This window comes from Engystomops pustulosus, chromosome 3 (assembly GCF_040894005.1).
Source record: "Engystomops pustulosus chromosome 3, aEngPut4.maternal, whole genome shotgun sequence".
Lineage (NCBI taxonomy): Eukaryota > Metazoa > Chordata > Amphibia > Anura > Leptodactylidae > Engystomops > Engystomops pustulosus.
The window spans coordinates 154392937-154408034 of NC_092413.1; the positions used below are offsets into that span (position 1 = coordinate 154392937).

The 15098-nt window shown below is 38.2% G+C and overlaps 1 protein-coding gene across 2 annotated transcripts in view; it reads right to left on the minus strand.

Annotated features, from left to right (window-relative positions):
- ATP13A3 (ATPase 13A3) overlaps positions 1-15098 on the minus strand; it is a 72744-nt gene that overhangs the window by 7085 nt on the left and 50561 nt on the right. For both annotated transcript variants that reach the window (XM_072142640.1, XM_072142639.1), the window contains exons 28-31: positions 7490-7667; positions 7228-7400; positions 5138-5226; positions 4967-5047 (exon numbers count right to left, since the gene is read on the minus strand). In XM_072142640.1, the coding sequence (XP_071998741.1) occupies positions 4967-5047; positions 5138-5226; positions 7228-7400; positions 7490-7667 (521 nt within the window). The remainder of the gene's footprint in view (positions 1-4966; positions 5048-5137; positions 5227-7227; positions 7401-7489; positions 7668-15098) is intronic.

The following is a 15098-nucleotide window of genomic DNA, read 5'->3' on the forward strand; positions in this document are numbered from 1 at the left end:
ACAGGAGAGAAATACTTGTGATTTGAAAAGTGCCTCGAGCCATTTCAATATGGCAGATTGGTGAAATATTGATTCTTTTGCCAAGTGGTTTGGAATCAGAATGACAAAAAAAAAAAAAAAAATCAAGAAACACTAAATGCTTGTGCCACGCTTTGCAACCAATTAAAAAAAATATATAATTACAACTTCATCTAGATCTCATTAGAATTGTCCCGTTGTCTAGTGTCTACAGCATCTGTAAAGACTTATACATAAAGGGATGTTCCCATTTCAGCAAATGAATGTTAATGTTTTATGATAAAAAGTTAAACAATTTTCCAATATACCTTCTGTATCACTTCCTTACGGTTCTCTACATCTTTGCTTGCCGTCATTGTATAGAAAACTTCTATGTTTACAGAAGTCTGACCATGGTCACACAGGTGCACGTCTCGGTATACCACACAACTCTGATAACTCGCTGTGATACTAATGAGCCGTGCACCTGTGTGACCATGGTCCACTGCAAGTAAACATAGAAGCTTTCTATAGAATGACAGCAAGCAGAGATCTAGAAAACCATGAGGAATTGATACAGAAAGTATATTGGAAAATTGTATAACATTTTATCATAAAAACATTAACGTTTATTTGCTGAAATGGGAACGACCCATTAGTTCTTTGATAGCTAAAGTTAACTTTGATCCAAAATCCGCTCTCACTTACAAAAGTATCCGATCAAAAGCAGATTAGCTAGACATGGAGGACAAGTGAAATGGAGCGTTTCCAATTTCTTACATTGGAGATACTTAGGTTTGTATTGCAGCTGTACACATAAAATGGAAGGAATCCATGCATCGTTTTCAGTGTAAATGTATTTAATCAATTCAATTGCAAAAGTGGACACAATGTAGCACTATAATACAGTATACTTACCTGTTCACCAACTTGGCAAAAAATTATTCAGTAATATCTTGTTAGTTCATGCAGCTTTTCAATAACTAAGGGTATTATCAGGCATTGTGGAAACCGCATGACACCAAAGCCCACCCATCAGTGACCTCCCCCCTTATAGCATAGAAATTTTTCAGATATGGGTGGGCTTCAGCAACTTGTGGATGCAACAGTGCCTGGTCATACCCTACAGGTTTTTTTTTTTTTTTTAAACTTACATTTGAGTGATTTAATAAAACAAAAAAAAAATTGTTTTGTTTTCTTTCGTAAAGATTAGAATTGGTGATCTAAGAAATTAATTATATGTTTAAATAAAACATTAACATATTGATTTCTTACAGAAAAACACATAAATGCCTGAAAACCTTTACACGTTACATTCATTCAAGACAAAAAATTGTTTTATAGCAATAAAGAACTAAAGAAAAGAACATGTAAACGTTGTCAGGCATTGTTGTGCTCAGTACAGCCTCCAGCTTAGTGGCGCAGGCTTGTGCAAGGATGACCAGCTGATACCAAGGCTGGGTTTGTCCCCCCCACCAATCAGATATTAATGTCCTGCAGCTAAGGCATCAGTAATAATTCTTGGACAACCCATCAAAAAAAGGGAAAAAAAATATTTGAATCAGTTTATTTTGATAATTTTTTTTTTTTTTTTTTTTAATTAATGGGCAATGGCATCAGTGGTATGGCAGCCACCATGTGTTATGCTGGCCATTGGTAAAGAGATAGAAAATTATGTTTTATCATCATAATACCTCCATAGACCAGGAGCGTTTATTTGCCGCCTCAGGAAGAGAAGAGGACCTAAAGAGTATATGTATTTGTATTCTCTAAAAGTGTAACATGAAATGTATGTAACTATATAACTAACCGAATATAAAGGCTTCTTCACAATGCATTGTTTTATGACACGTGTTCTGAAAACCCCTTTAACGTTTATTATAGCATTGCCAGCAGGTAATTGAAAGAATACAATATGTGAAGTGCTGCCTTGTCCACTGTTTCTTCATGCTTGCCTATTATGAGATTGTTAAAAAGGTCTTTAAATCTCGAGGAGCCATATTAACAGTCACAATTTTCCAAAATTCACATGTGGCCCCAGTAGTCAGCATAGATGTCTCTGCCAGTAGCACCATAGGTCATGGGACTCACTTTGGCCTACCAGTGGTCTCTGTCCATTGGATGCTATGTTACATGGAGGCCACTTATTGGCTGAAGCGGGTCCTGTGAACCCCAGGTGCTTCTGGCGGAGAGGTCATACTGGTAGTACTGGCAATAGGTGGGAGCAGACCAATTACACTTATTTCTTTTATTTTATGACACCCCTGCCTGGCCCTTCCAAGGTTTCCTAGGATTAAAAATGGAACAAAAAACTTACACCAAGGTATCTCACAATGAACTTTTCACATGCTTATTAGAAATAAATGGATGCAAAGAACAGTCTTAGCAATACATGACGGTGCTGCAGCAAAGGAAGGCAATAGTTGTCTCCGTGCAAACACGCAAGCAATCCTACTTTGCAATATGCAGCATGCCTAGCAGCAATGTACTCTTTGGTTATGTAAAAGCATAAGGCATCCAACCAGCACCAATAAATATGAAAATCATTCATGAGCATCTTTCTTTCTTTGGCTCCCATGACCAATAATAGGGTTACTACCACAATAAATACACTCTTATATAGTTTGTTTCATAGGTAGCAATTTAACTTCTAATGGTGAGGATAGGGGTGGGGCAAAATGTATGTTTCTTTATGATGCTACCTCAGCTGAGGGGAGTCCGCTTCTCTATATCCATGTTTGAATATCTCTGTTGCCCTCCCTGTGTAGTGGCAGAGATGTTACTGTGGCACTGCTTCCATTCTCTGTTTGGAGTCTCACTACACTAAATTGACTGAGAGATCTCCTTCAATTGGACTGTGATGATCTAAGCTCCTCAGTATCACTAAGCCATAAAACCTCTACAACATATAAAAACCCAAAATGTTTTTAAAAGGACCTAATAGAACTGCCATCTGCTTACTGAACTTACAAATTTGTAAAACTAAACATTTTAAAGCATGTTAAAGGGTCTTATCCTCTATTCTTTTTAGGTCAACCTCAATCAATTTTATTTAGACATGGACAAACAAAATTATGTTGCATATTTTAGATGACTGAATGCTAATATAAATGCTAATTGTTGCTCCGATTCACTCTCGACTAGACTACTGTAACACCCTACTTATTGGTCTTCTACTCTGTAAACTCTCCTTAATCTATTTTTAATACAGCAGCCAGGCTAGTCTTCAGACTAAATGCTACAAGGATGCCTCCAGTCTGTGCCAATCACTGCATTGGTTGCCCACCTCCTTACAAATTCAGTTTAAAATAATAACACTCATCCACAAAGCTCTGTATAATGCTGCACCTCCCTATCTCTCTTCTCTCATCTCAGTCTCTATTGCCCATGCTCTTCGATCTGCCAGTGATATTAGACTAGACTAATCTCTACCTTAATTGCGAAACTCTCTTGCGTGTCTCCAGGACTTCTTCCGAGCTGCACCAATTCTCTGGAATGTCCTTCCCCGGACTATCAGACTAATAGTCAACCTCCAAAGTTTCAAACATGGTCCTAAAACCCATCATTTTAGGCAAGCCTATCACAGTAAGTAACCACATGAAATGTCAACTCTCTCTTTACTAATCCAGGCTATGTCCTCCTCCTGTCTATTATCTGGGAAACACCAGATATATACCAAGCTCCAGGCTTCTCCATAGTCACTTTCACCTTGGACTTTGTATATAACATGGCAGCTGATGGCTGGTTCAAGCAGCAGAATTTTATTTATAAAAATTATTTTATACTGTTCCCTTATAAAGAATGGTTGGACCATTATACAAGCTCTTATACCTCTTGTGTCACCCCATCATCCTCAGACTGTAAGCTCTTGTGAGCAGGGCCCTCACTACTACTTTGTACTCCAATGTATAATTATACTTCTAGATGTCCCCTATGATTTGTAAAGCGCTACGGAATTTGATGGCGCTATATAAATAAAGGTAATATTAAATATATGTATAAGGATATAGCACCTCATCGTGTACAGTTAATTGTATTTAGTGGCAAATTTCTGAAAACTCAAATAAGTAAAAAAAAAATATATATAATAATCCATATTTGGATAAGTTGCATAATTTCCCTTTCACTAGTTACATGTCACTAGAAACATGTATATTTTAAGGGCCCACTGAAAAAACATACAAAAACCTATAAGTACTCCCCTTCACTCCTCTTCATCCAGCATGGGAGAGGAGGTGGTGGGGGCGTACATAATTAGCAGCCTGGAGCACTGCTAATTATAAGTTTCTTATCTAGGTGATCCCGGCGTGTAAAGACTAGCGACAGACAGTGCAGGGATCAAGGTGAAGAGGAGTGGAGGTGAGTATTTGTATATTTTTTTTTCAGTGGTTGATTTCAAATAACATTTAGTAAGATACGTATTCGCACTTTTCATTGGCGCATTAAATTTTATATGTGATGCCTGCCAAATCAATGCTCCTTTGTTTGGATTACAACACATGGACCTGTCTATTTCTAGAAACACTTTGGTGACCCTAAATCGCCATCTACTTCAGAAGTACACAAAGATTAAAATACAATAGTCCATAGGCATATACATAGTTTGCCGTTCATGATATGTCATTTTAGGCACACAAATTTCTATTATACAACTTTATAAATACTTTGTGTAGTGCACCAGGTCCATATAGGATTTTAAGCACCTCAAAGTACGGTAAATTGACATTCTATAACAGTCAGCAATTAACTTAAAGTACCAATGGGGTAGAGGGTAGCAAATAAGTTAAGATGGGAATATCGTTCTTGAATAAAATACAGTACAAAACAAGTTCAACCAGTTCCCTCAACAAATGAAAAGAATATGAAAATCTGGTTACACTTTAATTCCCCCAGCACAGTTGTTTAACAAGTATGCCAAAAGGTAAAATATCATAAGCCTTTCTCATATTAAACTATTCCCAGAACTTACCTCAACAAAAATGGAAGCAAGGGCATTGCCAACAATGATGAAGACCATTACAAGACGCCATTGGTATGGAACACAGACCAACTGCAAGAAGATGTGAAGAAAACAGACTTTTAAACACTCACAGGGAAAATGTAGTCAACTTTAATAAAGGGTGATTAATCTTCTTCTTACCTCAAAGGCTTTGTCGACAGCTTCAGTGGGATACAGCAAGAAGAAGAATATTAAGGCATAAAGAGCCAATACGGAGATTACAAAAAGATCTAAAAGGAGAAATGAGAGACAAGTTTATAGTAAAGACTTGTCTTTAGGAATCGATTATTTTAAGGGAACTCTGCCCCATTGTACAGTTCTTATGCCATTTCCTCTACATTCACAAATAATTGTTAACATTTTGGCAGGAGAGGGGCCTCTATAATGTCAAAACAATTAGACTGTCAGGAATAACCATGATGAGAAAAAAATATATATTCTTTCGAAAAATAACAGAAAAACTTCATACTAGCGTTGCATCGTTTCAAAGAAAATCCAGGTATTAGTTCTCTGATTCACCATCATCAATGACAAGTCCTGACTGTGACAGCAACCAAGATCCTTTAAGTAAACCATCTAGATGTAAAGACAGTTCTAAATTGCTCCTATAACAATGTGCGGGTTCCATACATGAGCCTACTTTATTTCACATGAAGGACACAATAAGAAGGACACAATTACTTTATATTGAGAGTAATAGCATTGACTGCCTTGATGGAGCAATAATGCTATAGTGCAGTGGTGGCGAACCTTTGGCACAGGTGCCAGAGGCGGCACTCGGAGCCCTCTCTGTGGGCACCCAGGCCATCACCCCAGCATGAAGTTCACCAGCCAGGACTCAAAGAATCTTCCTGCAGAATCTTCCTACAATGATAGATGAATTTCCCCTCCTCCTTTCAACTGTGTTGGTGTCCTTAGGAGGCTGAAGGTTTGAAAGTTGTCAATGAACAAGGAGAAATACATTACTGCTTAAAGGGCACCTACCACCACGAATCTACCTATAAAGGTAGATCGGGTGGTAGGTGGATGTATGGGACGTGAGGATAGCCCTTTTTAGAGCTAATCCTCACGTCCCCGCTAGCGTCACAAACTTTATTGCCCTAATATGTTAATTTAATTAAGCGGCTACCGGGGCGTGGAGTAGCCGGACACGAGGCTACACGGCGCGGCTGCTCCACGCCCCAGTAGCTGCTTTCCCCCGCCTACCCTGTGATCTTCGGCGCGCAGCTCCTGGCAGCTGCGCGCCCTCGTCCGAGAAGCCGGAGTTCTGCGCATGCGCAGTAACTCCGGCCTCGTTCCCGAGATCGCGCATCTTGGCCGGAGTTACTGCGCATGCGCAGAACTCCGGCTTCTCGGACGAGGGCGCGCAGCTGCCAGGAGCTGCGCGCCGAAGATCACAGGGTAGGCGGGGGAAAGCAGCTACTGGGGCGTGGAGTAGCCGTGCCGTGTAGCCTCGTGTCCGGCTACTCCACGCCCCGGTAGCCGCTTAATCAAATTAACATATTAGGGCAATAAAGTTTATGTGACGCTAGCGGGGACGTGAGGATTAGCTCTAAAAAGGGCTATCCTCACGTCCCATACATCCACCTACCACCTGATCTACCTTTATAGGTAGATTCGTTCCCTTTAAAGGAAACCTACCATTTCAGATCGTCGGTGTAAGCTGTAAACACCGAGCACCAGCTCAGGGTGAGCTGGTGCCGGTGCTTAGTTTCGTTAGTGTTATAAACCGCGGTATCGCGGTTTTAACACTTTTTAAACTTTATAGCACGCAGCGCCGAAGCAGTTTCTGCTATAAAGTTTAAAAAGTGTTAAAACCGCGATACCGTGGTTTATAACACTAACGAAACTAAGCACCGGCACCAGCTCACCCTGAGCTGGTGCTCGGTGTTTACAGCTTACACCGATGATCTGAAATGGTAGGTTTCCTTTAAATTGCTGCGCTGGCACTTTGCAATAAATAAGTTGCTTTTAGTTGAAGTTCGGGCACTGAGGCTCTAAAAAGGTTCACCATTACTGCTATAGTGTATCATTGGTCTAAAAAATATATATCATACACACACACACACACAGAGGAGCAGAATAGTTATCATTCAGGGTACTGAATTTTTGTCACTACATGACACCTGCCTCGAAAATGATGAGAAACACTTATAGAACACAATATAGAATACAATTTTCCAAAAAAAAACATGAAACATAGATATGCACAATGTACGTGGAACACATACAGTTTTTGTAACATGGCTGGCGGAAAGGTTTCCCCTTTGAGAAGATAACGGCCACAACGAGGTACTGGAAGCTGGACACAAAGAAAAGTGTGGTGTTTTCATAGTTGCTGATGTTGTGCTCATCATGTCCGGTGTTATTATGGTGGTGGTCATCCATGGAAACATTACATGCACTGAAAAGGGGCAAAAAATATATATATTTATAAAGAAGAGAGAATGGATGAACAGTTCTCAGATTTGTTTACCATCAGGATTTACTCACTTGCTGCTGGGGGTCCAGACCTCGTACCAAGGCTCTTGTTTTACCAATATGAAAGCCATGGTCTGGAATGTCAAGCAAATCAAGATTTGGGAAAGGACAGAAAAAAGAAGAGCTCCTGAGATGAGACCAGATGGAGGTCTTTGTGCTACCAAATCTTTCCAGGCTGGGTTTAAACTCACTGAAAAAGAAAGACCATTATAAGCCATCTCCATGTACAACTTATCTAAACTGGAACAAAGGACACAGTTTTTAATACTCCATTAAAGTGTATATATTACTGGTGTGGGTCCTATGACTAGGGCACAACAGTACAATTGTTGAGGAGAGAGAGCAAACAAAAAGACTTTAAAGGAATGTGTTCTCATTCTAACATTGGGGCACACTGCATCATGGGTATGGGTCTGCCTTTAGGAGTGAGACATCACTGTCTCTCTTCATGTGCCCACCCTCATTTACATAAGAAAGAAAAGATGATTTTAGAATGATTAATGTATGAATGACTAGATAAAGGCTGGGATGGAATCCTTGGGGGCTGCTCCAACAGGTAGTAGTGACAGGACAAGTGACAGAGACCTAATGATAGGTGTCCTTTAACCCCTTAACGCTGAAGCCACTTTTCACCTTCCTGACACGGCCCATTTTTTCAAATCTGCCCTGTGTCACTATAAGTGGTTATAACTTCTTTAACATATCCAAGTGATTTTAAAATAGTTTTCTTGTGACACATTGTACTTCATGTTAGTTGAAAAATTTTGGTGGTATGTTTTGCATTTATTTATGAGAAAATCAGATATTTGGTGAAAATTTGGAAAAATTCTTGATTTTCAAACTTCAAAATGTTCTACTTTTTCCATACATAGTCATAACAGCAAAAATACTTAATAACTAACATTCACCGAATGTCTTCTTTATGTGGACATGGTTTTTTATGCATACTCTTATTTTTGTAGGATGTTATGGGGCTTTGAACGTTAGGTGCGATTTTTCACATTTTCATAAAAAACGCAAAATCCTGCTATTAAGGGACCTGCTCAGGTTTCAAATCACTTTGAGAGACCTAAATAAAAGTAAAACCCCATAAATTACCCCATTATAGAAACTACACCCCTCAACGTACGTAAAACAACTTTTATGAAGTTTGTTAACCCTTTAATTGTTTTACAGGGGTTAAAACAAAATTTGAAAGGGAAATTTTTTTGGCTAAATGAATGTGTTTTTCAAAAAATTTTCAAATTTTCAGTGGATAAAATACCAAAACGCTCCACAAAATTTGATACCCAATCCCTCCCGCGTATAACAATACCCCATATGTGGTGGTAACCTGCTGTATGGGCACACGCCAGGGCATGGAAGGGAAGCTGCGCCATTCAGAGCAGATTATGCATTGTCACTTTTTATTGGCTATACAATCTTTATTTTTTTGGCAATTTGGACATATAAGGGCTTATTTTTTGCGACATGAGATGCACTTTGCAAATACTTCATTTTAGTGGGTCATTAGCTTATTGATGAGATTTTATTAACTCTTGAATGTATGGGTGAAAAGAAAATTTTGGTTTCCTTTCTTTTTGTATATTTTGGGGGTCGTACACCGTACACTAAAAATACTATATTATCTTTATTCTACAGATCACGACGATTACGGTGATATCTCATTTATATAGTTTTTCATTTATTTTTTACAATTTTACTGGATAAAAACTAATATAGAAGAAATCTCATTTGTTTTTGCATCGCCATATTTTCGGAGACGTAACTTTAATATTTTTTGGTTGACAGAGCTAGTTTAGGGCTTATTTTTTTTACGTGTTGAGTTGTTCTTTTCAGTGGTACCATTTTGGCGCACATAACTTTTTTTGATCACTTTTTAGAACATTTTTGTGCAGAGATTTTATGAAAAATTTACATTTTTGGCGTGTTTTTCGGGTTTTGTTTTTATAGCGTTCACCGAGCGGGTCCAATAATGTTTCTGAGTTATTGTACGGATTGTTACGGACGCGACAATACCAATATGTGGGGGTTTTTGGCGATTTTGTGTTTTTCTCCCTTTATTGCATGTGTATAGGGAATATTTGTGTTTAGGGGACTTTAACTTTATTTAATTATTTTTATTCAAAAATGTTTTTAATGTTTTTAACTTTTTTTATTTACTTTTACAGGTAAGCTTGAAGAAGCGATCCACAAATCGCTTGTTCAAGCTATTCTTCACATTAGGAAGAAATTTGCAAAAAGGAGAGTTCACGTGGAGCGCTATTGGAAATAACTTACCCAAATTTGAAATATACCAATGTTGAAACCAAATAAAGATTTATCAAAGAATTTTAATATTATTTTCTTAAAAAACAGATAAAAAATAAATAAATAAATCTTACAAAGTCCAAATGACGCGTTTCGGGTCGCAGACCCTTTCTCAAATACAGGACATATATGAATAATCAGATCAATAATGCAGTCTTTAAATACAAAATGAGTGTGTACTTACAATTGCCATGCTGTGCGGTGAATGGGTAGGGAAATGGCGCGATAAGCGGGTTTTTGGCGCGCTGACGGCCCGGAGCCGGGCGACGCATGCGCAGAAAATTTGTGTTGAAGGATGTTGCCGGAGTTACCGGAAGTAAAGCGTGGTGAGTGGTAGTCTTGACAACGGAGCATGCGCTCTCGCAGCTCCTGGTATGTAATGTTACGCGCAAAACAATAAATGTTAAGCAAGTAATCTATGCGCATGTCAGGATTTATCGTTAGTTAAAGGGTGGGGGGCACAAAAAATTAGCTTTAGATAAATAATGAACAGAATAGAGAATAATAAAGGTTGGCACGATCTGGGGTAATTAAAATAACATTGGGCTGATGTCGGAATAATATACTTTTGGTAATAGGAGTTTCCAAGTAGTTATAATACTGGGACTAATATAAACATTAATTTAGGAATAAATAATCAATATCAATTCACAGAATAATTAATTAAATAAATAAATGTAAGAGTAAAATGAGTACCAAACCGTAAATACATAAATAAATAATTAATACATAGTAAAAAATCTCATGAATGGTGAGAGGACTATGTTAAAAAAGGATATTATCAAAATTAAGAAGAAGGTGATAAAAAATTTTGTATAGTAACATATATAAATGCATAATAATAAGTACATGCAAAAAAATTTTGTATCCATATATATTCATATTCATATTCAAATACACTCAAGATTAGAAAGTATTGGATTATGATGAGATGGCCGGAGGGTAAGATAATATTTGTCTCAGAATACATTTTCTAGGCTTTCGTTTAATCCTGTGGGTGTCAGGCATTGTAATTTAAATATCCAAAACATTTCTCTTTTTTTCAGGTAGTTAAATCTCTGAGGTGTATTGGATTTTATGTGCTCAATGGGTGTGATGTTGAAATCACTCATGTTGCAACTGTGATGGGTGGCTGCATGGCGTGAGACACTATGTAGAGCAAAACCTTTTTCTATGTTTTGTCTATGTTTGTTAAGTCTCTCCCTCAATGGTTGAATGGTGCGTCCAATGTACTGAAGCTTACACTTGCATTCCAACAAGTATATAATGTATTTAGAGCTACAATTGAGGAAGCTCTTAATAGGGTAAACTTCTCTAGTGACTGTAGACATAAAGTCCCTTCGTCTATGTGTGATCGAGTCGCAGCATTTGCAACGATTGTGACCGCATTTGTAACTTCCTAATAATTTGGGAAAGAAAGAAGATTGCACATTAGTAGTGGCTACTTCCGGCCGAAGGCGGCTAGGTGCCAAAATATTCTTCAGGGTTTCTGACCTTCTGAAGGTAACTTGTGGTTTTTTGGGAATAGATTCCCTCAGATAGGGGTCGTGCATAAGAATTTCCCAATTTTTATTTAGGATTGCGCGGATCCTTTGACTGTCAGTTGAGAAAGTCGTTATGAAGTTGACGTTATGGGGATTTTTGTTCGTGTCTTTATTTTTAGGAACTAGACAAGTTTCTTGTGAAAGGGCTCCTGCTTTCTTGACAGCTGTTTGGATGAGAGAAGTGGGATATTTCTTTGCTTTAAAACGTTTAGTTAAAATGGCACTCTGATCAACATAGTCTTTATCGTCCGTACAATTTCGCCGAATTCTCTTATATTGTCCATAGGGTACGTTTGTGAGCCATTTTTTAAAATGACTACTGCTAAAATCTAAAAAACTGTTGCTATCAACTTGCTTAAAAAACGTTTTTGTTTTGATGTCCCCGTCTGGAGTGTGGAAGACGACAACATCTAAAAATTCGGCATTATTCTTGGTAATATTACAGGTAAAATGAAGACCCCAGGAATTCTCATTGATGTCTTTGATAAAATTCATAGCCTCTTCTTCCGTACCATTCCAAATAATAAAAATGTCATCAATAAATCTTTTATAGAAATAGCAGTGTGAGTAGGATGTATGTTGGTAGATGACCTGTTCTTCAAAAAGTCCGACAAATATGTTCGCAAAGCTGGGGGCGAATTTACTCCCCATAGCTGTGCCACGTTTCTGTAAAAAAATCTTATTAAGGAAGGTGAAGTAGTTGTGTTCAAGGATAAATTTAGTAGCCTGTAACAAAAAGTTGGCCTGTGCTTTACCTATTACGGGATCTTTATCTAAAAAGTGGGAGATGGCGTGTATTCCTAAATCATGTGGTATGTTGGTGTACAGTGATGATATGTCCATTGTAATGAATAAGAAGGAGTTATCCCATTTACGTGTGATTATTTGTTTGATTAAATCAGAAGTGTCAAGTAAGAATGCATCCAAAGATCTTACATATTTTTGCAGGTAGAGGTCGACATAATGTGACAGGTTAGAGGTCAGAGATTCTATGCCTGCAATAATTGGCCTCCCGGGGGGTTTTGTCTGATGTTTGTGTATTTTTGGTAAATGGTAAAAATGTGCAACGGCAGGTTCTTCAATCTTCAGGTATTGATGTTCTTTTTTATTTAAGATTCCAGAGGAGAGACCTTCGTCAAGAAGTCTATACAATTCTTTCTTAAATGTCGGAGTGGGATCGGTTTCAAGTTTGGAATAAAATTCAGTATCAGATAAAAGTCTCATTGCTTCTGTTACATAATCCGCCCTATTCTGTAGCACTATGCCTCCTCCCTTATCCGCTGACTTGATTACTAAGTCATCTACCACTCACCACGCTTTACTTCCGGTAACTCCGGCAACATCCTTCAACACAAATTTTCTGCGCATGCGTCGCCCGGCTCCGGGCCGTCAGCGCGCCAAAAACCCGCTTATCGCGCCATTTCCCTACCCATTCACCGCACAGCATGGCAATTGTAAGTACACACTCATTTTGTATTTAAAGACTGCATTATTGATCTGATTATTCATATATGTCCTGTATTTGAGAAAGGGTCTGCGACCCGAAACGCGTCATTTGGACTTTGTCTGTAAGATTTATTTATTTATTTTTTATCTGTTTTTTAAGAAAATAATATTAAAATTCTTTGATAAATCTTTATTTGGTTTCAACATTGGTATATTTCAAATTTGGGTAAGTTATTTCCAATAGCGCTCCACGTGAACTCTCCTTTTTGCAAATTTCTTCCTATTATCTCTCCGGACCCTATTGGGATCCCGGCCCTTTAGAGTTGTGGTAGCTGCATATTTGGTATAACGAACCCTAGAATTGTACCTGTCAGAAACCGATTTAGAAACCTATATAGATACCTAAAACTCCACAAAGGATAACCACCATCTGATACTTCATCGCCTGGAACACTTGGACCGTACTCTAATATACATGCCTAAAAACCAAGAATAAACCAGGTGAGCACCCTCTATTCTTCATTCAAACTACCAACGCTTACCAAACGTTATCACCCGAGGCGCCATCCTCCGTGTTTCCTATTTTTTATCCCTCAACCCTCAGTTTTTTCCGGTTTACTTGTAAACTCGGACCTACGGAACGCAGAGGTTACTTCGGCTGACAGGGTGATATCGGATCCCTTTGTTGAAAACATGTCAAGATTTGAGAGAAGATTCCGAGAAAGAGAGCAAGCTTTCTCATTCTACACCAGAACTACGTTGGAAGAAAGGACCAAAACTTGTGAAACTGTAAGTGAACCACAACCTGATGCTAAACATATAGAACATTTATTCTTTGACCTTGAGAAACATATGAAGACCGAATCTCAACACCATTTAGATAAACTGTTTTTGGATACCTATCTCTCAGAAAACATCATACCGAGAGGTCTACGTCTGCACCCTGAACCAGCTTTTAAGAATGACCCTCTATTCATAAAAGAATGGGACAATATATTACATGAATGCTCCATTACACTTTTGAAATGTCTCTGTATTAAGCGTTTGTCACTGTCAAAAAACTGTACACCCGTTATTGAAGAAATTTTATCCAAATTACAACCCTTTGAGCAAGGCACTATTTACAACAAACTTTATAAAAAACTTACACTTAACATAGAACAGTACGAAAAAGATATTTTAGAGAAAAAAGTGGGGAAACTAGATAGAGACAGAAATGATTTCAACACTGGAAACATTAAATACTGGACTAAGAACAAAAATAAGGATAGAAATCCTAGCACTGACGAGCATACCAATAATACTCGTTCTAGATATCATAGAAAAGAATTCATACCCCCTCACCTATACCAAAATACTAAACCCAGAATCACCCCGAATACTAACACCAGGAATACGTACAGTGTAAGGCCCCCCAAAAAAGACCCCCCCACAGCCAGATTAATTAAACCCACTCTCAACATGAACCATAAGACTATAGGGCCCACTACCCAAGACAAACAGGTCACTCATACGAAACTGAACACAGGAGCTAAACCTGCCTTAAACTTTGACGAACTCACACTTCCCAATAACAATTACCCTAAACCCAACCTACCATCAGGGAAATTCCCCTCCAGTGAATTGAATGAGTCCATCCTCACCATCCACGATAATAGCCCTCCTCCTAGTAGTCCTAATGATGACCCCCCACAACAATTCTATACCCCTCTAAATAGTAATAATGTAATAAAATTACCCATAGAACCTTCACAAAACCTAGATGGTCCTTCATTCAACGAAACCATATCTTTTTTAGGACTTCCAGGGGAAATGACGAATTTCCCATTACAACAATATGCAATAAAACCAATTCTAAAGGAAACAATATACCCGGCACCCCCCCTCTCCCTAAAAAGAAAAAATGCAGTAAGAGAGGAACAAGAGGAGGAAGAACTAGACACAGGGACAGCATCATCAGAGGAAGATTCTCTTATCGAGACACCAAAGAACAAGAAAATCAGATAATTGAAACCATAGCTCCAATAGACAAAAAGGAAAAAGAGAATACGGATCTTGTAAAAATATTTAATCTATCCTCACACCCTTTGTCTACATACGAGACGAAAGTACTTCAGAAGGGTCTATCATATTGCCCTACCAAACGTTCTAACGAATTTGATTTGTTTATAGACCTTAACAGATTTATTAGGAACTTAACGTTAAAAAGACATTTTAATCTTCTTAGTGAAAATAAAGAAGGAAAATCACATCACAATACTAATGATATTGTACTAGACACGACTGACGGTACTGATAGGGTGATCCCTGTGCACACTAAC